This window comes from Podarcis filfolensis (assembly GCF_964270895.1).
Source record: "Podarcis filfolensis genome assembly, chromosome: 17".
NCBI classification, from domain to species: domain Eukaryota; kingdom Metazoa; phylum Chordata; class Lepidosauria; order Squamata; family Lacertidae; genus Podarcis; species Podarcis filfolensis.
Window position 1 is genome coordinate 39,101,727 of NC_139621.1, and position 24,281 is coordinate 39,126,007.

The 24,281-nt window shown below is 43.1% G+C and overlaps 1 protein-coding gene across 2 annotated transcripts in view; it reads left to right on the forward strand.

Annotated features, from left to right (window-relative positions):
• The window catches only part of SPAG17 (sperm associated antigen 17), a gene marked incomplete at its 5' end in the record, with an annotated part of 77,335 nt that overhangs the window by 42,880 nt on the left and 10,174 nt on the right, over positions 1–24,281 (forward strand). For both annotated transcript variants that reach the window (XM_083592613.1, XM_083592614.1), the window contains 14 exons: positions 969–1,183; positions 2,864–3,008; positions 4,261–4,415; positions 5,804–5,995; positions 8,664–8,776; positions 11,276–11,406; positions 12,281–12,408; positions 14,878–15,060; positions 17,667–17,780; positions 20,995–21,040; positions 21,712–21,814; positions 22,201–22,254; positions 23,187–23,286; positions 23,503–23,608. In XM_083592613.1, coding sequence (XP_083448739.1) covers positions 969–1,183; positions 2,864–3,008; positions 4,261–4,415; positions 5,804–5,995; positions 8,664–8,776; positions 11,276–11,406; positions 12,281–12,408; positions 14,878–15,060; positions 17,667–17,780; positions 20,995–21,040; positions 21,712–21,814; positions 22,201–22,254; positions 23,187–23,286; positions 23,503–23,608 — 1,785 coding nt within the window. The remainder of the gene's footprint in view (positions 1–968; positions 1,184–2,863; positions 3,009–4,260; positions 4,416–5,803; positions 5,996–8,663; positions 8,777–11,275; positions 11,407–12,280; positions 12,409–14,877; positions 15,061–17,666; positions 17,781–20,994; positions 21,041–21,711; positions 21,815–22,200; positions 22,255–23,186; positions 23,287–23,502; positions 23,609–24,281) is intronic.

Genomic DNA, 24,281 nt, shown 5'->3' on the forward strand with positions numbered 1-24,281 from the left:
AAAGGCTGAGCTTTAATCTTTGGCAAGTGGAAGGACAGGGAAAGCCCATCCCTTAAGACCCCCTTAAGCCTATCTCTTGTCAGTAGGGTCTCTTGAAACCTCAAGTTAAAAATGTTGGGTCAGCAGCTGACTGAGAAAGATTGTCGTGAGCCTGCTGCTTAGGAGCAGCCTCAGCATTCATCTCTCTGTACTTGGGACTAGCTGTGGTACAGATAAGACCAGTTCTGTCCTCAGACAAGGTCAGCCCAAGAGCAGCAAGGAAGAAATAATAATAATAATAATAATAATAATAATCTTTATTGCGGTCCAACGACCCATAAAATGGATTCAAAATAAAATACAGATTCGTACAGACAACCCCCCAGGGAAGGAAGACTGAAGCGTTATTTGATTCTGATATTTGATTCATATAACTACTGAAAGAAACTTTGCCATGGCCACTGTGACATTATTGGACTTGTTGTCCAGAAGATATTTGGTACAGTAGGCTTCAGATTACCTGGCCAATTTGCCAATAGTGGTTTAATCAATAGTTCCCTATCTTGATCATATTGTCCACAATGCAATAAAATATGCCTCGTACCTTCGACATCCTGAGAGCATGCACACATCCTATTTTGATGAGGGATGCCTCTCAGTCCGCCATCCAGCACTTCTGAGGGGAATACATTTAATCTGGCTTCGGTGAAAAGACACCAATATGTTGGTACAGACAAATTTCGAAGCTATGCAGGTATCTGAAAAGCGAACCCATAGTGAATTCCTACTGCTAATGGGAAGAAATAAGTCTTCCAGACTTCGGGGTTCCTGCCTGTCATTCTGTGTAGGATTTTTTCCCGTCAGGGGAGAGGTTAATGGAAAAATAAATTTTGACCCCATAGAAGGTTGTGGTGGTAGCAGCAGTGATGATGATTATATAGTGCTGTTAGTGCGTTTAAGTGATCCTAATTTTTCTTCTTCTTCTCTAGGAAAAGGTACGAAGGGTGCTCCTGCACTAAAAGTTGAAGCAGCTGAAGTCGCTGCTCAGGATCACCTATTGGATATGGAACAATCCCCAGATGCCCTGGCAGGCACCTGGATAACCACTACCCCATTAGGCATTCAAATAGGCACCAAGGGCTCAGAGAGGCTGGACCTGAAGCCACTGCTGGCCTACCAGGCCACCGACCCAGTTACTGGAACGGTAATACTGTGTTTGTAATCTCCCATGGCATTCTCATGCCTCCAAGTGGCACAGTGATCTCACGCTACTTTTGTTTCTCTATAGTTCTTTCATAGTAAACCATGCAAAAATACTACGTTCTTTTAATAAAAGGGTGTGAGGAGCAAGCATGCACCTCCCAAATATGTAATGCAGTCATACCTCGGAAGTCAAACGGAATCCGTTCTGGAAGTCTGTTCGACTTCCAAAACGTTCGGAAACCAAAGCGCGGTTTCTGACTGGCTGCGGGAAGCTCCTGCAGCCAATTGGAAGCCCCGTCGGACGTTCGGCTTCCAAAAAATAGTTTGCAAAGTGGAACACTCATTTCCACGTTTGTGGCGTTCGGGAGCCAACATGTTCTAGAACTAAGCTGTTTGAAAACCAAGGTACGACTGTAAAATGTTCTGATTTCATGTTCAGGATCAATCCACCGATAAAACTCCATCAGTATTCTTCTATTGGTGTGTATAGGGTTTAGGGGAAGAGTAGTACCTCTGCTGGGAGACCTGTTGCATTCTTTCTTGGGTAGTTTGTCCTCCTTTGGTCCCCACCCTGCACTCAGCTCTCACCTGTGGCTCCTAGAAGCTGTCAGCATGTGATAGCGGCCACACCCTGGAAATGACTTTGACTGGCCTGCTAAACCTGGTAAGGGATTCAATGGGTCCCAAACCCTCAGTGACTTAAGAACTTGCCCTGTATGCGAAGACAGGCTCTTGCAGATTGAGCAGATGAGACTAATAGTGGCTCCAATGGTCAAGGGGGAAGTTTCTGCACCTGCTGCAGAGGGAAGTGAGGGACAGATGGGGCTCGTCAACCTGGGAAGGTAGCCCACCTAGGAGAAGGAAAACTCTGATTCTAAACCTCTGCTGCCTTGCGAGATATCTTCAGGAGAAGGAAAGGCTAAGGGGTCAGCAAACTTTTTCAGCAGGGGGCCAGTCTACTGTCCCTCAGACCTTGTGGGGGGCCGGACTATATTTGGGGGGGGGGGGAGTGGGGAATGAACGAATTCCTATGCCCCACAAATAACCCAGAGATGTATTTTAAATAAAAGGACACATTCTGCTCATGTAAAAACATGCTGATTCCCAGACCGTCCACGGGCCAGATTTAGAAAGTGATTGGGCTGGATCCGGCCCCCGGGCCTTAGTTTGCCTACCCATGGAGTAAACCCAGCCCAATCGCCTTCTAAATCCAGCCTGCAGAACGTCCGGGAATCAGCGTGTTTTTAAATGAGTAGAATGTGCCCTTTTATTTAAAATGCTTCTCTGGGTTATTTGTGGGACATAGGAATTCGTTCATTCCCCCCCCCCCAAAAAAAATAGTCTGGCCCCCTGCTGAAAAAGTTTGCTGACCCCTGGAGTAAACCCTATACATATCCAGAGTGGAGACCCTATGATGGTTGGATGGTGCCTGATATGCCTCCTTCTGGCAATTCCTGCAACCAAGCTAGAGCCAAACATATTGCTATGGACCACATCAGTGAGGCCAAGAGGGGGTCCTTATTGCCTGGGCAGACCAGGACCTCCATGCACCCTGGCCAGGCTTGTGCCCCAGGGAGGTCACTTCAGTGCTGCTGGTGTAGAATTTGACTTCACCCCAGTGGCACCCTCAATTGCCTCTTGGGACAGATGGATGCCAACAAGAAATCTTCTATTTCTCCAGGTAATGACTATAAGGGAAGATATGGTCGTTGTGGTGGAGAAAAGCGATGGTTCCAGAATAGTAGATCATGCTGATGGCACCAGAATAACCACTTTCTTCCAAGAGTGTGTTGAAATGGTTGAGTCCGCTGACAGTGAAGAAACAGGTATGTGCATGGTTCTCGTATTGCCCTTTTTCATTGCAAAAAAACAGAGGTGGGACCGTTTAAATTCCTGTGTTTTCAGTTGGCTTTATCATATTACAGTACTTTATCATTTCCACAAGGAGAAACTCATTTACATCAATTGTAAAAGCTATTTTGAATAGTTACATTCAGCTGATTTTAATTATTGATCTTCTGAATCCTGGTGATGGACCAGAGACAAGAAAGGTGTCCTATGTTTTTGTTCTCAAAGATTAAACAGATTGAGAGTTGCAGTATAGCTGCTGATGGTGGTGGCTGTCCTCAGTCTGCTCACTTGTGACAGTTATTGTGATGATCAGAGAACAAAGTTACATTTGCCACAAGCAGAATCTTCCATCTTACCTAGGGAAGCCTGAAGAACCTCATCCTTGATATAACAAGATGGAGGCATTTAGATGATTTCTTTGTCAGAATATGAGCTCACCGCAGCTGCAGACATCCAGCTTGTTGATACCATGTGGTTTGGCTGACTGTGGGAAATGGCGTTCCAGTCAGTTCACAGGGCAGTTCACCGGAATTTGCTCAGAGTGTAATATGAGACCTTCCTCTTGTGATTGTACAGGAAGTCTTAGTCACTTGTTTGCTGATGTTTGAAGAGAGCAGACATGTTTTCTGTAATGCTGAAGAGTCAGAAATAAAGCCATGTAAACAGACGTTTCTGACTATCTCTTTTCCCTGCCGGGGGAGCAGGAAAGAGTGGTTATGTACTTCCCACGCCTACAGACCTTCTGCACCAAGAATGATGGTTAAATAAGCAGTTGCTCTCAGTCAGGTGTTGCTGATTGCTGCTAATGCATCAGATAATACTTTTGAATCTTGAACAGAATTTAATTTATTCTTTCGCCCTGCCCAATGCATTGAATTCTGGTATTCTCTTAAAGCAGGGAGAGATTCATCATGCGATGAGCTACGTCCAAAATCCTGAAAGGTGCCAACATATCAGGGCAGAATGAGCAGAACGAGATGGTTGAAACAGCTACTGCTGTGTATAGAAACCAAATTTATTGAAGTGTATTTGTCAGAAAGTATTCAACTGGCTGAAAGTGTTATAAATCTGAGCTTCAAGGATACGATGGCAAGTTTAATAGTAAATGACAAGAGTATTGAAGCCATCCTTGTGAGAATAACATTGTTCTGCCACTCATCTTAGGCTTTGTCACAGTTCACAGTATAAATGCTCTTCTGAAGTTGGTTGACCTGGTTTCATTCCTAGACACCGAGCCCCAAACCATCACAAGGAAAGTAAAATGCATGCGTGTGGAAAATCCAGACTTTGCAACGATCATAACAAATTGTGAGGACAGTACGTGTTGTGCCATCTTTGCTGATGGAACTTCGATTATATCAAAGCCTGAAGGAACATACCAAGTGAGTCTACAATTAAAAATGTATCCTATTATTATTATTTATTATTTTTATTAAATTTCTACATCACCACTTACCTGCTGCCTTGTGGAACTTCTTCAGGAGAGGAAAGGGCTAAGGTGTAAACCCTACACAAATTGGGAGTGGCATCCCTAAGGTGGTTGGATGCTCCCTTGTGCGCCTCTTCCTGGCAACTCTTGCAGCCGAGCCTTTCTCCTTTTTGATCGACCGGTGATTCTGGATCACAACTAGGATTGTCTTCAGAATCCCTTGATGCTCTTGCTCTCATTCTGAAAAGATATCTATCCATATTCTGCGAATAAAAATTATTTTTATACTATACTGTACTATACTATACTATACTATACTATACTATACTATACTGAAATGTTTCAATGTTTGTCCTTGAATCTTCGTGCCACACTTGCCACCCTCTCTTGCCACACCATTGTGGCACACCCTTTGAGAACCACCAGTCTAACTCCTTGAGTTACAATGTCCATTTTGTGCCCCATTATTTCCCAAGCCCCAGATTTCCAGTTATGCTAAGTTTTATATGAAATTGATGAATGCGAGTATTCTAAAATAGCTCTGTTGTTAGAACACACATTTGTGAACTGTTATTCCCGAGAGTGAAAATGTTAACAAATGGCAAGCAGGAAGAGGTACATGAAAAGTTGTTGTTGTTGTTTAGTCGTCTTAATCGTGTTCGACTCTCCATGACCCCGTGAACCAGAGCATGCCTTGGAAACTCTCACTTTCTTCTCAAAGCTTCTCCTTTTTTATGTCCATGGAGTTTTCTTAGCAAAATACTGGAGTGGGTTGCCAGTTCCTTCTCCAACATGAAAAGCAGTTAAGCATCAAGGGATGGTGTGATGGGATGTTGAGCTGCTTGTGCGTAAAGTTCCTAGTCCCTCAGTGTTTGGCTAAGTCCACAAACCACTCTCTGTAACGGAGCTCCATAAGCATGGCTCCGTCAGTCGCTGGCAGAATCCGACAGTGGGCGTTTACGGAATTTCTTCCAGCATAAAAGCTCCTTAACGGAAACACGTCTTCTGGACTCTCTGCGTGACAGTTTCCGGCGAGGAGTGGGTGTCCCTATAGGAGGTCCTGAAACCTCCCCGCTGTTCTCGCTGGAATTGTCTCTGAGCCATTCTTCCGACTCGCTTTCCCTTGGAGCTCTTTCTCTCCCCCTGCTGGTTCCCTCCTCCGCTGATAAGTCTCTCTCAACCTCTGGGAGCCCTTGCACCACCGGTTCTTCCGATGACAGTTCCCTGACAGATGGACTGCAATCCATTTTCAAACTAATTCATCCTGCATTTCCATAGCACTTACATTGATTAGTAAATTTATGGGTGGCTGAATCTCCTCCTCCTTTATTATCGTGGTAGATACTGCCCATGAACAAAGGCTGCCTCTTCCTCGATGAAAACTGTTGTGCAGTTTACTCTCCAGAGGCATTTGAAAAAAGCGGAAGTGATCTTGTATCCAATTTTGAGGATCAGCAGGCAGGGAAATACGTTATGAAACACAACTCCAGTATTGCCTGTGAGGTGACAGACCAGGCAGGAAACATTTTTAAGGTAAAATACTACAGTTTGTTCTGCAGTTCATTGTGTGAATTTGTTTTACAAGGTTTGCTTTTAAATTGGGTTGCAATTATTTGAAATATATAGAGTTAATCATTTGGCTTTTAATTTATTAAGATAAATTTCAAGAGCCTTCAGCTAGTGTGCTTCCAGCTCCTCCTCTGACATGACTCTGAGAAGTTGAACATTGGAAGCACTTGCTTCTCTTTTCAACTAATTACACTTTGCACTTCGTTCAAAGCCAGAAATACTGGTCGGTGCCAACTATGGTTTATGTTTGTGTGTTTGTTTTCTTAAAGCTAATCTGCTTTATTGGCATTTTAAAAAGTGCATTGTACACATGGATCAGAACACAACATAGTTAACGAAACATAGTTGAAGATACTTTAGGATAGAACTGTCCAGACATCATGAGGTACGAAGATGGCTCTTAGGACCTACGGTGACGTCATTTTATGGCGTCACTCAAAAATCTTGCCACATTCTCCACAACGTCATTACTACAATTGTTGAGCAGATAAGAAGTGCAGCTGGCATGAACAGATTCCCTCTGTTAAAGAAGAAACGGGTGATAGCCAGAGCTAGAGTATCCGCTCCATTAAGTGCAAGCTTACAATGGTATTTCCAGGAAGTGTTATACTGGACCACCTAGGTCAGGGGTCAGCAAACCTTTTCAGCAGGGGGCCAGTCCACTGTCCCTCAGACCTTGTGGGGGGCTGGACTATATTTTTTGCAGGGGATGAGCGAATTCCTGTGCCCCACAATAACCCAGAGATGCATTTTAAATAAAAGCACACATTCTACTCATGTAAAAACACCAGGCAGGCCTCACAAATAACCCAGAGATGCATTTTAAATAAAAGCACACATTCTACTCATGTAAAAACACCAGGCAGTCCCTAAAAAAAAACCCCAGAGATGCAGTTTAAATAAAAGGACACATTCTACTCATGTAAAAACATGCTGATTCCCGGACCATCCTCAAGCCGGATTGAGAAGGCGATTGGGCCAGATCCGGCCCCCGGGCCTTAGTTTGCCTACCCATGACCTAGGTATTTAAAGTTTTTAACCTGTTCCAACGGGTTTCCACTGATCTCCCACCTATGAGGCTCCCAAGATCTTGAGAAAACAAGCACTTTAGATTTTGCGACTTTCCGTGGTTTATGTACAGTATTTATGTATTTCTTCTAGATATGTGGGATTATATGCACGAGTAAAGAGAATTTGTATGTTTTTAATTTCTTACATTTGTGTTCCTTCTATCCCTTTGTTCTAGGAAAGCATTCGTGATAATCTTCCCCCACCTTCCCCAGTGTTATCCTCACAATAATTCCTGTTATGCTGCCTGTGACTAGTCTTAAGTTTACACAGGAGGCTTCGTGGTTGAGCTGAGATTTGATGCCTTCATCTCTGTTATCAAAAGCCAGCGTTGGCCATAACACTGGCTTGGCCTATGGCAAGGAGCCACAGTGAAGTGGTTATGTGAGAAGGGTGGCATTAGAACAAGAGGGGAGTCCTCGTGGGGAGATGCTTGAATCATGTTGGTTTTGGTGCCACGTGTAATGGAACACGCAACTCCAGGAACAGGCTCATCAGGCAGAAGTGTGTAGACACACACATTACACCACAGCTAGCTAGGGACATTTGGGGAAGGAGAAGGTCTCCTGGGAATGCACCGCGAGGCCAGCTCTGCTCCCTCTCTGTTTGCATTTTATACCTCTTTTTTTGGGCTCCTGTATAAGCCATGCCAGTGGCGCTGTGGGTTAAACCACAGAGCCTAGGGCTTGCCGATAAGAAGGTCAGCGGTTCGAATCCCCATGATGGGATGAGCTCCTGTTGCTCAGTCCCTGCTCCTGCCCACCTAGCAGTTCAAAAGCACGTCAAAGTGCAAGTAGATAAATAGGTACTGCTCCGGCGGAAAGGTAAACGGCGTTTCCGTGCGCTGCTCTGGTTCGCCAGAAGTGGCTTAGTCTTGCTGGCCACATGACCCGGAAGCTGTACACCGGCTCCCTCGGCCAATAAAGTGAGATGAGCGCCACAACCCCAGAGTCAGCCACAACTGGACCTAATGGTCAGGGGTCCCTTTACCTTTTAATAATCCAGATTATCTGGTGAAAGCGAGAGAAAGATGAGAATGATATCACCGCTTCAAATGAAGCAATTAGAGGCTTTAAAGCAGAGTTGAGCAAAATGTTCATGAAAACATATGTTCAGCAGATGTCCCCCGCCTGCCTTTCTTTCTTTCTTTCTTTCTTTCTTTCTTTCTTTCTTTCTTTCTTTCTCTTTCTTTCTTTCTTTCTCTTTGCGTTGGTTTTGTGCAACTGGTCTCAGTTGAACACTTTTGCCCCCGTTTGAAGACCATCCCAAAATATCACCCAAGGGGTGATGGGGGGGGGGCCTTAAAGCATTACGGAAGTGTTTGAAAAATGCCGTCATTGTCCTTCAACTTAGTCTTCTTTTCGTTAAATGATCCCATCCCTTTAAATTTAAATGGATGATTGTAACAGGTGAGGCTTCCAGGAAAGAGACGAGACTTGAATACAATGGAATAGGTGGTTCCTCCCTACAGATTCAGGTGGAAATATCCGCTGTATACATAATGCCAAAGATGTGAGTGCCCAGAACTATAGTTACAGCCAAGTGACTTTGCTTTGTATTGCAGGTCATGGCTGATGGCAGCACCTCTGAATTCATTGCTAATATTGATGCTGATGGAAAGGAATCAGAGATCACAGAAATTAAATTGCCAGTCGTATATGGGGAACATGCACCCAGGTATGAAATCAATAAATGTTGACTTCCGGGTTGGTGCCACTGTTTAATGGCGGATTCCCTCCGAGCTCCGGAGGGAATCGGCTCCGTAGTGTCTGGGTCTGGCCGCTGCGGCGAAGCGGGGACCCTTAAAATCACAGGCGCGGATGCCTGTGAACACAGAGACTCGGCGGGCACCATTTGCGCCCCCCCAATCCGCGACGGAGCCTTTTTAAAGGCTTCGGAACGGAGGCAGGGTAAGGCGTGGTGCTGAGAGTACTCCCTCGTCTACGGAGTGAAGCCGCAAGCCATTGACAGAGAGCGCCAACTTCTTCTAAGAGTGATTGGATCCTAAAACATCAACCCGTGAGTAATACGGAGATTGGAACTTTAAAAAATTTCTTATCTTGGATTTGGAACGAGCGGGAAGGGGCTAAAAAGGAAGTCCACCCCCCCCTCTTTGTAAACAACTTAAAGCAAAGGACTGGGCAGCTAAGGTCGAGAGAATCTGTTTCTTGCTTTTTTTAACAAAAGATCCTGACCTCACGGTTTGGACATTATAAGAAGATATTCTGGAGGATAAAAAGAATTTTGGGAGCTGAAACTACACCCCCCCCCTAGACCCGGGAACGTCCGATGAGAAAGCCTGTTGCATGGAAGATTTTGACAGCTGTCAAGTGAGCTGCTAGTCAGCTAGTTGTCAGCTGGAAAAAGAGAACATTGTTTCTGCTGTTTTTGCTGGTTTATTCGGGATAACTTGTTGAAAATAAGGTTGATACAAAATAACTGGACTTTTGGTTTTTGAGCTGAAAGGAAGATCAAGGAATTAAATCCCCCTAGAGGGGTAACAAGGATACTACATTACAAAAATGGCTGGAGTTTCTAAATTCCAAGCAGAATTGGACAGAGCACTGGTTCTCTTGGGAAACTTACAAGATGAGTACGATGCTTTGTCTACAGAGGTATCGCTATTACACTGGACAGTAAACAACAGCTTGGAGTCTGATAAGGATTTGAAACAGGAAGCCTATTCAACTGAACAAATAAATGAAACCGAAAGCGTAGACACGATGGAGCAATATGTTCTTTTCGAAGAAAACGAAGGAGGAGATGGAGGTTTGCAGGAGTCAAAGGAGAGCTACAATATGAGGCCTGACATGATGATAAAAAAGGACAATAAAAACTGGATGCGGAAAGCCTGGTTTGATTGGGAATTTGGAAAATGGAGAGATCCTCTTTTGAGGAGATCTGAAGACCTGAGGATTATAAATTTGTTGAAGGTGGAAGCTGGAGCTGTGGGGACATTTGGATTTGAAAGAAATTTGAAACAAGAGTTGGAATACCCCATAGGCTTTGCTTTTGCTTTTAAGTATGGAGGACTGGCTAGAAGCAACACCGATTCTGTTGGGCCGGAGCCCCTCCGAGACCTGGGGCTTAACATCAAGGTCTATCAAAGAGACCGGCAGAAAGGAACTGAGAGAGACATAAGGGCCTCGGACCTGAGATCTCCAGGCTAAATAAATAATATAAAGACTGATGGATATTGGTTGGGGACTGGAACCGGGAGAAGGGTGGGTGGAGGTTGGGAATCCAAAGGGTACATAAGGATAATTTGCATTGCTTTGTTTGTTTTATATTTTGTTAGTGGTAAGGAAATTGGGTAAACCGTGGAAGGGAAATTTTGGTCGACCTTAGGAAAAAGGTTTAAGAATAAATTAATGAGGTATAAGTATTGATGTGTAATTTTAATAAGGTGAAATTGGTTTTTTTTTTCTTTTTTTTAAATTAAGTGAAAATAAGGCTGTTAAAAATAAATGGAGGAAATGGAAAAAAGAAGTAAAGTAAAATAGCAGTATGTTAGAATAAATGTTTAAGTTAAGGTGAAGAAATAAGTTAAGGACTTGCTGAATTGACAATTTAAATTGGAATACAAGAAGGGGAGGTGTGAGGAGGTCTGAGAAACAAGGTTGAGGAAAATAAGTATCAGAAACTGTATGTGTTTTTTCTATTTTTCTGTTTAGTTTCGAATATGCTTTTTTGTGTTGTTTTTATTTTGTTTATTTTTTTGTTTTTGTTTGTTGTGTGTTTTTTGAAAATACCAATAAATATTTAATAATAATAAAAAAAAGAAATCAATAAATGTTGCCCATTATGTCATTTATAGGGCCAGCTGCCAGATTTTCACCACTGCTCTTTTTTTGTCTTTTGGATAAATGGCCTATTTACACATATATGCAACCTGAGCCAACGATTTTAACTATTGCTTGATGTTTCCTTGGTTCTCTTTTATTTCTCACCCCATTTGTTGTGCCATGTCTGCCCCTCCTTCATTGTTCTACATTGCGATGATCCAAGGTTTTTTTAAAAGCAATGCATATGAAGTGACTGAGTCAATTTTGCATGGAGGGAAATTTATAGTAGCCCAGTTTGGACTTTTCATTCATTCTTCTGCTGTTCTGATTTTGTTTGTTATATACTTTGCTTGAACTTGAACTGACCAGATGTGTGGGGTTGATGATTTAGATTCTTCATTGTGTATGCTGACGGCTCAGGGACTGAACTCCTCCGTACCAGGGATGCAGAGGCATACCTGACCGATGCATATGGTGATCCAGTTACAGCAGTTATACAAGAGCCAATACAAGAATGCCCAGGTAGGAGCACAATCCTCCATTCAGATCAGTCTTGTTTTGATGACGACGATGATGATGATAAATTTAATATTTATACCCTGCCTATCTGGCTGGGTTTCCCCAGCCACACTGGGCAGTTCCTAACTGAATATTAAAAACATGATAAAACATCAAACATTAAAAACTTCCCTTAACAGGATTGCTTTCAGATGTCTTCTAAAAGCCCAGATAGTTGTTTATTTCCTTGACATCTGATGACATCCACAGGGTGGGTGCCACTACCGAGAAGTCCCTCAACCTGGTTCCCTGTAACCTCACTTTTCGCTAAGTACCTCCCATGTGACCAGTGTTAGCCAACCACATGAAAACTACTGGAGAACTCTCTAAAATTCAGTTACCAACCAATCAAATTTAACCACATAGTAACACATGCAAGCATTTACAATTTCAGTGAATTAAATTACTATACATAACAATTTCCCCGCGATCAGTTGGCTTTTTGGAGGGGGCGCACATCCTACCACACAATTTCAGACATTCAAAGAACAACATTCTGTTCCTGGAAAAGTCTACTTTCCCCAGGTGTATCATCTATTTCTTATTGTGAATGTGGCAAAGCAAAGCTCTTCATCACAGCCATTTCTTGCGATCTTGCAGGTTTTTTGTCTAGACTTACATCATTGTTGTAATAATAATAATAATAATAATAATAATAATGATAATAATAATAATAATTTTATTATTTATACCCCGCCGATCTGGCTGGGTTTCCCCAGCTACTTTGGACAGCTTACAAATATCTAAAAACAAAATAAAATGACTACCTACCTGAATCTTTTCAGAGATAGAATGACTAGTGATTTTCTCTGGTTTTTCTATTTGTCTTTCAAAACAGGAATCCTAAGCATTACCGTACTTCGCCCTTTGAGTGAAGCTTCTCGATGGGTGATGAAGAGAGATTCGTCCACTATCATCCCTTATAATCTCCAGTCAAGGGCCTGGGAAGATTTCCCTCCAGTTGAGGTATGCAGCGTTCAGAATTGCTTCCTTCAGTACTTGATTGTGATATGACTGCACTGATCTGGCAGGCCAATTTTTAAAAAAATATTCATCTGAAGAATTCACAATGATTTATTGAGGGCAGGAGTGCCTGGACTGGGTCCACGTACAGTGGTACCTCGGGTTACAAACACTTCGGGTTACAGACTCCGCTAACCCAGAAGTAGTACCTCGGGTTAAGAACTTTATCTCAGGATGAGAAAAGAAAGGTGGAAGACCTTGTTCAGGCTCTGTGTCGCAGAACTTTTTTTAAAAAATGTGCAACTTGACATAAAACATTCCAGGAGGAAATTAGCCATTCCAAATTCAGGTTAGTTACATTTAGTTACTGAAGAGATAGGTAGCATATTGCCAAAATAGTGCAATGCTTTGTTGTGTTGAGAAAGAACATAGAAGCTTAGATAGTTACAGAGGTACCTTGGGTTACATACACTTCAGGTTACAGACTCTGCTAACCCAGAAATAGTACCTCGGGTTAAGAACTTTGCTTCAGCATGAGAATGGAAATCGTGCTCTGGCGGCAGCAGGAGGCCCCATTAGCTAAAGTGGTGCTTCAGATTAAGAACAGTTTCAGGTTAAGAACATACTTCCAGAACGAATTAAGTTCGTAACCAGAGGTACCACTGTACTGTTTCTCCTCCTGTCATTGATGCAGCTGTCTGTCTGGCTAGACACAAAAATCTATGCAAAAGTATCCGCTTCTACCAGCCAAGCAAATGACTAGGAGAGTGTGCTGGCGATGTCACTGTAACAGCTTTCCTCAGATTTCCAGCTGCTGTATGCTGTCCCTTATAATTTTGGCCTTTTAGTAGAGTTTTTGGACATTGCTTCATTAAGGTAATTTCCCCAGCAATCCTTTGGGACATGGGGAGAGAAGAAAAGAGATGTAGATTAATTAAAACGTTTGTGACCTGGAAAACATTCTCATTTTAATATGTCGATTTAGGCATGTAAAAATCGGCTCCTGCTGCATCTCTGAAGGATCTTCTGGGGGAAATCAGAATCTATTTCTAACTTCACTTTTAAGAACCTTCATAATGTTTCATCACGCTGCCTATAAAATCATTGACTTATTTAATGGCTCCTTGTTTTATTACTTTGTTTATTTATTAAATTTCTATACTGACCATCAGTGCCGGATTTACGTATAAGCTAAACAAGCTATAGCTTAGGGCCCCACTCTCTTGGGGGCCCCAAAAAAATGTAAAGGAAAAAAAACCTGGATGTACATTTCCAAAATATAAGATAACAAAAATAAAAATAAAACCTACATATAGCAACAATGTTTTGTGTTGTGTAGGCTCCTATGATGTAAGTCATGCTAGCCTGCTCCCTAAAATATCACTGGTTTGCTCATTTCTATATATAGGGTGCCTACATTCTGCATGTGCAAATGGCTTTAGATACGTATTAGGTGCATAAATTACCATATAGCATATATTCAACACAAAAAACAGCGACCATTTGTTGTTGACAAAGGACAGCTGGGCATATAAAGGGCCCCATTACCTTCAGTTGCTTAGGACCTCATCAAACCTAAATCCAGCCCTGCTGACTATCATCTAAGGATCACAGGGCAGTTTACAATATAAAAACACAAACACGCATAACATGGGAACAGTAGATGGTTGAATTAACCAATGGCCCGAGGAGAGAGGAATGTTTTTGTCTGGTTCCTAAAGATAGGTATCAAAGGTGCCTCCCTGGGGAGAGCATTTTCCAAATGGGGAACCACCACAGAAAAGGCCTGTTCTTGTGTTGCCAGACTCCTTGCGGGAGGCCTCAGTTGATGACCACAGAGTCTGGGCTGCTTCATATGAGGAGAGGCATATGATTATAAATAGCAACATAATCCAAGGTTCAAAAGCAATAATCCTTCAGGCTTTTATGTTTACTACCCTAATACATAGTTCGTATGATGATGATGCTAAATTAATGAAGAAGAAAAATAATTTATACCCCACCCATGTAGCTGGGTTTCCCCAGCCACTCTGGGCAGCTCCCAACAGAACATTAAACAGAATGTCTGATGGGAGGGCATTCCACAGGGTGGGCACCACTACCAAGAAGGCCCTCTGCCTGGTTCCCTGTAGCTTCACTTCTTGCAGTGAGGGAACCGCCAGAAGGCCCTCGGAGCCGGACCTCAGTGTCTGGGCTGAACGATGGGGGTGGAGACGCTCCTTCACGAATACTGGGCCGAAGCCATCTAGGGCTTTCAAGGTCAGCACCAACACTTTGAATTGTGGTTGGAAACGTACTGGGAGCCAATGTAGATTTTTCAGGACAGGTGCTATATGATAGCAAGCTTTCTGATGCAACTGGCTGAAAGCAGATTTTCTGATAGGTTGATCCAGAAGACAATGCATAGAAGAAAGTCCCACTAAAATGCATGACAAGTAAAATATTGATTTTCTCTTTGTCATTTGGATTCAGAGAAAGACTCCAGGCCCTCCATTTGGAATGAATGCTTGGAAAGGCCTGTGCATAGAATTCAAGCAGTTAGCAGGTTCTCCTGCACCTATACAGAAATGTCCAAATGTTCTCCAAATCCGCCGGCTGATCCAGTATTCACCAGTCACTGATGAGCTCAGGCAGAAATTGCAGCTTTCTGTGAAGGTAAGGCAAACCCTGTGAAGATCTAGTGAAGCAAACCCGCAGCTGATCTGTTAAGCTTTCAATGTTGTTGTTGTTGTTTAGTCGTTTAGTCATGTCCGACTCTTTGTGACCCCATGGACCAGAGCACGCCAGGCCCTCCTGTCTTCCGCTGCCTCCTGCAGTTTGGTCAGACTCATGTTCATAGCTTCGAGAACACTGTCCAACCATCTCATCCTCCGTCGTCCCCTTCTTGTGCCCTCCATCTTTCCCAACATCAGGGTCTTTTCCAGGGAGTCTTCTCTTCTCTTCTCATGAGGTGGTCAAAATATTGGAGCCTCAGCTTCAGGATCTGTCCTTCCAGGGCTGATTTCCTTAAGAATGGATACGTTTGATCTTCTTGCAGTCCATGGGACTCTCAAGAGTCTCCTCCAGCACCATAATTCAAAGCTTTCAATAGTACATCTTTCAATAGTACATCTAAAAAAACCTGAATGCTCAGAGAAGCTTGAATTAAAGGACTCACGCTTCCTTCTTTAAATGATGTCCAAGAAATTCCCAGAAGTTCTACTTAATGGGTTAGAACCAATGAGCAAGTCAATATCAGAAGGCAAATCAGGAATCAGAATTAAAGAGCAAGTCAGGAGTCAGGACTGAAAATCCAGGCAGGATCAGATGGCAAACCAGGAGGCAGGCTTGATGAATGATCCAGAAGAAAAGAAAAGAACTAAGACTACAGTACTGCACCAGAGCTCAGGAAGACCTCTCGTTTAATCAAGGTTCATCTGGAAAACAAAGCCCTTTATATTCCTTTCCCCCAACGATCCAGTGGTCACTCTGAGTAGGCAATCAGAATTTTGCTTTTCCTTCTATTTTCCTTCATGAAATGTTTGGTGTATCAAACAAACACCAAAGGCTCAACACTGAGAAGGCTGTCACTTTCAGTTTGTTGGTTCAGCACACAGGTCAGCCATAGATAAATGTCATCTTCATCTGACAGTACAAAGTCCTGTACACAAAGAAGCACTTGTGAAACTGGTCATTTCACACCTTCCAAGGATCAAAGTGTGGAAGAAACTTCCTGGCATGTGGGCCAGTGTGAAGATAGTGCAGTTCAGCCATTTAAATATGTCACTAGTGTTACAAGTTGTGATGATGATGATGATGATGATGAGGAGGATGACTGTAATAGACTAATAAATATGTGGGTGGGAATGTGATTCTTTTTGTCCACCCCACCCCCATTTTGCCCATCTTTTTGTCCATTTTGCTTTTCCTTCTATTTTCCTTCATGAAATGTTTGGCGTATCAAACAAACACCAATATATTCCATCATAATGTACTGCAGTTTGAAGGCTCATTTGGCCCAGTACAAAGTTATCATATTGTAAGCTGCCTTATATTACCAGGCTAGAGCTGTTGCCCATCTAGTCCAGTTCTCTTTGAACTGATTCTCAGTGGCTCTTCGGGGTCTTTTCAATCACTTGCTGCCATCAGGTTTCTGATCTAACGAGTGATGCTGGGGACTGAACCTGGAACCTTCTGCAGGTTTACCACTGAACCTGCCAAAATCTCTTATGAAAGGAGAGAAGCATTTTGATATATGTAGGGAGCTCCGCAGTCAGATAGCTTTGAACCAGTTCCAGAAGCATCTTAGTCACATCGAATGTGCTTTTTCACTTTAATTTATTTCAGATTTTTGAAGTTTCTTGTGTGCCGGGCAACACCAAACTGAAAAGAATCATACTCAAATGACTTTGTGTGAATGGATTGTTATGTGTGTTCCATACCAGTAACTGTCTCAGAACAGCTTTGAACAGAAATAGTTCCAGAAGCATCTTAGTCACATCGAATGTGCTTTTTCACTTTAATTTATTTCAGATTTTTGAAGTTTCTTGTGTGCCGGGCAACACCAAACTGAAAAGAATCATACTCAAATGACTTTGTGTGAATGGATTGTTATGTGTGTTCCATACCAGTAACTGTCTCAGAACAGCTTTGAACAGAAATAGTTCCAGAAGCATCTTAGTCACATCAAATGTGCTTTTTCACTTTAATTTATTTCAGATTTTTGAAGTTTCTTGTGTGCCGGGCAACACCAAACTGAAAAGAATCATACTCAAATGACTTTGTGTGAATGGATTGTTATGTGTGTTCCATACCAGTAACTGTCTCAGAACAGCTTTGAACAGAAATAGTGTGGAGTACGCAGGCAGCAGAAGCACCTCATTCTGTTTATCTATATCTCTATAACTTACAAAATAGATTTTTTCTGTCTCCCTCCCTGGGGGATGCAAAATCTTTCCATATCAATGTAGAAGGAGCATACACATTTCCCGTGAAATTTTATTTCAGGCAATATAGAAGTGTGAAGGAACCGGAAATTAAAGGCACCCTGTTCTCTCAAAACACTGCCACACTTGAAGCGACTCTCAAAACCCACCGTTTGGCTCACATAGGTCTGATTTCTACAAAAAAAAAAAAAAAAAAAGATTGTAATTTGACAAAAGCTTTAAAATGCATACACAGAACCAACTGTTAGTTTTCACTTTCACCACAGCTTACTCTAAGGAACATTTTTAATAGAAAGTTTATTTTTCCTGTTTCTTCTCCACTGCCCTGTTTTTAAGGAGTACGTTGAAAAAATCATGAAGGAAGAAGAAGAAATGGAAGAGATGTCTATTAAAGATCCACGAATGGAAGAAGAGAAAGAAAATGCTGCTGACCTTCTCAAGCTAGTTATGGTAAGGACTGCATGTTTCGTTGTTCCCTTAAATTCCAGTTCCCTTAAATTCCCTTTATAAGGGAGAGTGACACTACCTTCATTACAACAGCGGCTCAGTTCTGCATTTCCCCAAACCTTGGGGTCTGTTTTCTCCTTCCCTTACATTCTCCTATTTCTTCCCCTTTGTAGCGCCCCATTGTTAACCATTACTTCTGAACCAGAAAACTCTGGGTTTGCACTTCCTTCACTTCATTGTCTCGTATCAGGAACCTTTTCTCTGCCCAGTTCCACTCTGTTCACAGCTGCAGCTGGAATCAGAAACGTAAATGGAACTTCTTTGAAGTCTTTTCTTTGATAGCAAGGCACAGAAATAAAATACAGAAACAGAAGAGTGGGTGTTGAGTAAATGGCGGAGTGGTCAAAATGAGATTCTGTTCCTGGCAGCCATTGCAAGTAACAGGTGACACTATCTAAGTGTGCCTTAGCAAAAGCAGCTTTTGATTCCCTGCTCCCTCACCAGGAAATGGCTCCAAAGTAGGAGGTGATGCTTGCCGAACTCAAGGCATAAGTTCATGGTAACATCTGATTGCTGGTTGGAGAAATAAAAAATTAAAAAGCATGGTTGCAGAGCAGAGGAACTGAAGAAAAGAGCTGTAAAAACTAAGCTGCAAAGGTGCATGGCTGTTTCTTTGTGGGGATGGAGTGGAAGAGTAGGTGTTTGATGACAGGTGCCAGAGATTCCTTTCCATGCCCTCACTCTTGCAGCCGACAAAAGGAAAGGGAAATGAAGATGATGGGAAACATTAACAGCAGCTGTGCACTGCAAAGGCATCCGTACTTTTCGGTGTATAACACAAGATTGTTTTATTAGAAAATAATGTAAAAAAAGGGACACAGGTTGCGCTGTGGGTTAAACCACAGAGCCTAGGGCTTGCTGATCAGAAGGTCGGCGGTTTGAATCCCTGCGACGGGGTGAGCTCCCGTTGCTCGGTCCCTGCTCCTGCCAACCTAGCAGTTCAAAAGCACGTCTAAGTGCAAGTAGATAAATAGGTACCACTCCGGTGGGAAGGTAAACGGCGTTTCCGTGCGCTGCTCTGGTTCACCAGAAGCGGCTTAGTCATGCTGGCCACATGACCCGGAAGCTGTACGCTGGCTCCCTCGGCCAATAAAGCAAGATGAGTGCCGCAACCCCAGAGTCGGTCACGACTGGACCTAATGGTCAGGGGTCCCTTTACCTTTAATGTAAAAAAGGTGGGGTTGTCTTATACATGGGCAGTTAATAGGTGGGGCAGGGGAGCGGTTGCTGCCACGAGCAGGAGATTGTTACCTGCAGAAGGGCAATCGATTCGTGGCTGAAGCAAGGGCTGCTGCCGATTGGCTGCTGTTGCAGCTGTTGTGCTGGCGAATGGCGGTGAGTGGGCAGACAATTGTTGGCTTCGGTGACATGTATGATTGCCATTGTTGGTCTGTCGGGTGAGGTTTTTTTAGGTCAACAACTCTGGAAACCCCCATCCACATTTTCTTAAATTTGAATCCCCCAAAATAAGGGGCGTGTTATACACAGGGGTGTGTTATACACGGAAAAATGCGGTAACTGTTGTAGAGAGATAGCTAAGGAACAGAAATGGACAGGGTAGAAGGAGGGCAGAGTATGATACAAACATCTTTTCTGCAACACCAGCAGCTAGGCTAAATGTCTCTATTAGATCCAGCTGGCTTGGTGCCACTGTCATTGAAATTCTATACAATATTGATCCAGAGCAGATTCCAATGTCTGGTTAGCAGAGTAAAAACTTAAACACGTTGCAAAAAACAGAGGCAGTTTATTAATATTTTATTTAGGATTTTCTTGTTTTACAGAAGTGTAATGCCTCGTATTTTTTTTCCATGTAACATTTTTACAAATCCGTTTCCTTTGTTGAGGCATTAGGGGGAGAAGAAAAAAGAAAGAAAAGAGAAAGGGGGGGTGGAGAGAGGGAAGATGGATGGGGGTGGGGTCGGGTGGCAGTGTTTCTATTATGCTTAGTGTATGTAGAGTTTGGTGTCAGCGTTGTTTGTGTTGTTCACTTGTGTTCCTTTGGTAGTGAGAGAGTTTGGGGTTGGCGTAGGGTGTGATTGTTTGTTTGTGATTGGCTGTGGTGATCTTTGTTTTCGTGTGTGAGTGAGGTGGGTGGGTGTTTTGGATCAGGTTAGCCATATTGATTTGTATGCTGTTGGTGGATTATTGTCATTGTCTTGTTGGGCTGTGTATGTGATAAAGGGGAGCCATACCGGGGTGAAGGTGTCTTCTTCTGTTTGTCCCCGTGTCAGTTTCAGTTTATTAGTTAATTTTTCCAGTAGGGCTGTTTCCCATACTTTAAATCCATATCAACGAAAAGAAAAGAACTCACACTGAAACTCACCTACAGGTGGTACCTAACACCAAGGAAACTAGCGCTAATACGCCCAGGAACCTCACCAAAATGCTGGAGAGGGTGCACCTCCACAGGCACATACCTCCACATGTGGTGGGAATGTCCCAAAATCCAACTATTCTGGGCAACAGCCATACGAGAAATATGTAAAATAACTAAACAAGTATTAGATATCACCCCAGAATTGGCCCTACTAAACATCTTCCAAGACAACAATGCCCATTTACACCACAAAGAACTCATAACCCACCTACTTTCAGCAGCCAGAAACACCATAACCAGACACTGGAGAGACCTGTCAGGAGTAAGCATGGACCAATGGTACCAAAAACAGAGGCAGTTGTATTTCATCCAGCAGAGCTTTACTGCTACTGAAGGCAAATGAGCATAATGGTCACACATCCAGTACATTCAGAATTGGCACAGTCTATAAGAAATCCAGTTGCAGCAGAGTTAATTTAAACTTACAATAACTTGTAATAAGTCTAAACCTTGCTTGCAAGTCAGAAAAAAGTAAAAAGTACAGAAGTGGTAATTATATGTATCCATATAATGGGTCTGTCTGCTGTTTAATTTTTAGACTGCAGAAGAGCAATGTGCTGCAGTGGAAATCTTCCTCATATTTCTATCCTGGTCTCTCAAAATAATCATCTTCTTCCAGACACACATATTGACAGCAGGAATGACACACACCACTGTATCGCCAATGCCTTTGGTGGCTTTAAGCCCCATAATAGCTGTTTGTTAAATATTTGGTGTGGCTGAAATGCCCTGGAAAATTTAGAACTACACAACTCAAGCAATGTTTTTTCATTGCAGTCTTTCCCTAACCTCGAAGAACCTTCAGAAGATCTAGGCAGCAGAGGTAAGAGTGAGAAAACGTGCTTTGCTCTTTAAAAATCACTAGTGAGTCTTGTGTGCAATATTTCTCTTCATCTGCCACAAATATTCTGTGTTAGCTTTTTATTTTTATAATTACATTTTGGGACCAGTAGGGAAATCCTGTTGCTAGTGCTTGAGTAATATCTGTTAAAGAACTGCTGGCAAGGAGAATTGCCAGTGATAATGGTTGGTGGATATAAACAACCCTTTCCTCCTTCCCTCTTATAGACCATGCGTGGAGAGGTGCCACCATTTTAAAGGTCTCTCATTTACAATTCTCCTCATAAAAAAGTGGTTCTGCAGCTCACAATCAGAAAAATAAATTCTCGTGCCACAAAGCTCTTTGGTGTTCTTGCTGCAAAAGATGAATAGTTACCCCTCTGGAAATTTCTTAACTTTGAAAACGAAAACACTGGGGAAGTCATTAATTCGCAGATATCTATTTACGGCTGAAATATGCATGTACATAAATTGTGCTCTATGATATACGTAAAAATGCATATATAGTATATTTCTGCATTGGTGGACAATGAAGCAGAAGAAAGACCTGTATAAAATCAGGTGATAGCAGCAGAACAGAGGACAACACAGGTATGTGAATGTCAGAACAGATTGAGACATGTTGGTACATTGCTTTCTCTTGTGGCTTTACAGCTCATATTGCTGAAATATATGAGCAGGCAGTGGCTTCACACTCACACCATCCATCAAGGGAGTCGCTTGCAAAGAAAACAGAAGAATATTGGCAGAGGTTCCGGTAAGAGTTCAGTATAATAAGATGTTGTCATAAATGCACAGCCATGACTTATTCATTACCTGTAAGGTGTGTGTTGTTGTAATTAGCCTGATCTGGACAATTATGCTAACATAACTTGTCGCAGATTCCGTCGTCTTCTCTAGCTAGGCCCTAAATCACAAGCTCTGATGATGCGTGTTTTACGTTCAAGTAAAAAAGTGCTCCTGAGGCTATTGGGAGTGAATTATTTACTCACAGGTATTATTACAGGTCAGTTGCAGGAATCTTTACAAGTGAAGGTAAAGTTGTTAAAAGATTTCATATATTGTATTATTTCATTGCATAAGATTTCAGTGTCATATTTCAAAAATAATATTTGTTGAACTTCTTCATTTCTTCTCATACAGCCAGGAAGAGGCACAGGATATATCTTTCTGGCAGGTCAAGCTTGCACAGACCAGGTAACAGTGCTGCTAGTTTAAGGGTAGGATTCAGAAGTTCCCAAGTGGAAGCTGGGGTGGGGTGCAGGGGGAGAAAGAATGGGGTTGAGTCTGTAGATTTTGGAAACCCCTGCTGCTTGCGGGATATCTTCGGGAGAAGAAAGGGCCAAGGAATAAACCCTACATAAATCTGACAAGTCCCTAAGGTGGTTGGATCAAACCTTGTATGCCTCCTTCCGGCGACTCCTGCAGCCACGCTGGTCCCAAATGTACCGTATTGGCCCGAATATAAGCCACACTCCCCCCCCCCCAAATTCTGACCATGAAAAGTTAAAGTGTGGCTTATATTCATGACCTTACGGTATGCAGCCAGGAGCGGGGGGGTGGGAGGGACAGCACCGGGAGCGTAGTTTTCCCCCAAGGAAGGAAGGAAGGAAGTGAGGAAGGGGAAAGACCTCTGGCAATGCATCGCCTTGCCCCCCCTCAGTATGCAGCCAGGAGCAGCAAGGAAGGGAGTGGCTTATATTCAGGTATTTTTTTCTTTTCCCCCCTTCTATTTTAAAGCTGCGGCTTATATTCAGGTGTAGCTTATATTTGGGCCAATATGGTATTGCTCTGCTTTCCTTTGGACCCCCATCAGTGAGGCCAAGAGTGGGGTCTTCTTGTCTGGGCAGCCCAGGACCTCCAGACACACTTCCCAGGCTTGCACCCCGGGGAGATCACTTTGGTGCTGCTAATGCAGCCGTTTGACTTCACCCTGGAGGTGTACTCCATTTTCTCTCGACAAAGAAAGAAAGGAGGGGTGGTTTTTCTCCTGTCCTGGTGGGGCAAATTTGCCCAGTTTTTCACTTTTTAACATTCTAGACTTAACTATGGGCAATCCATAATTCCTGGTTATAAAACAGAGTAAAATCATGATAGTGTTGTGGATTTCTTCTTTTTCTTCCAATTAGGCAGGAAATTGAGGATGGAAAGGAATGTCTTATGAAGATAAGGAACAAAGTCATCCCCCCCTATTTCAGTTCAGAATTTGGCATGGAATTTCTGAATAAGGTAATTGGGATGTGAAAGTTTAGCAGAGTTGGGCTAATACAAACAGCTCATTTACACTGTACTGGGCTACTGACAACCTGCTCCTAATAACTTTGCCCTTCTCACTGCTTAGACTTACGGAATTGTGTGTACGGCACTGGTGGACATAAATTTGTTACTCGTATTTTGACTGTTTTTGTTAGAAAGTTAATTTCCTCCTCTGTTTTTTCTTTGAAGCTTCCTGATGTTGAAAGTCTTTCGAAAAAGCTCCCTCCATTCTCAAAGAAAGGAAAGAAGGGACCAGTGCTGGATACAATTACAGAATCGGGTGAAAGCAATCTAGGTAACGCTGCAACACTAAATGACCCTCTCTTGAATTTGTGAGTGCTGGGTCCCCATTTGCCCTTATATCCTCCATAGCTGGACATGGTGGCAGTGTCTGCAAGTTGCACAGCATTTTCTCATGCTCTTTGTGTGCTGGTATAGAGCACAACAGGGCACATACCGTATTTTTCCCTCCATAAGGCGCACCTAGTTTTTAGAGGGGGAAATCAAGAAAAAAAATCTTCTGCCTGTCTGCTTCTCCCAGAGCTTCTGGGGCTGCTGGGGGAAGCCCGGGTTCCCCCTCCCCCCAGCCCCAAAGAGCAAAAAAGCCAAGACAGCGAGCGGGATGGATCCCGCTCGCTGTCTTGGCTTTCTCTATAGCCACGCACAACCTCTCCAGCCAGGAGAGGCTGCGTGCGGCTATGACAATACCCCCACCTCCCGCAAAAGCCCACAGGAGCGGCGCACCCCTTAAGGAGCGTGCGGCTCCTGCGGGCTTTTCTACGAGGAGGGAGAAGGGACTGACTGGCCGTGTCAGTCCCTTCTCCCTCCTGGGGAAAAGCCCGCAAGAGCCACGCAGAGCTTGTGTGCGGCTCTTGGGGGCTTTTCCTGCCTGCCTCCCCCCCCCCTGCATTCGCTCCCTAAGACGCACACACATTTCCCCTTACTTTTTAGGAGGGGAAAGTGCGTCT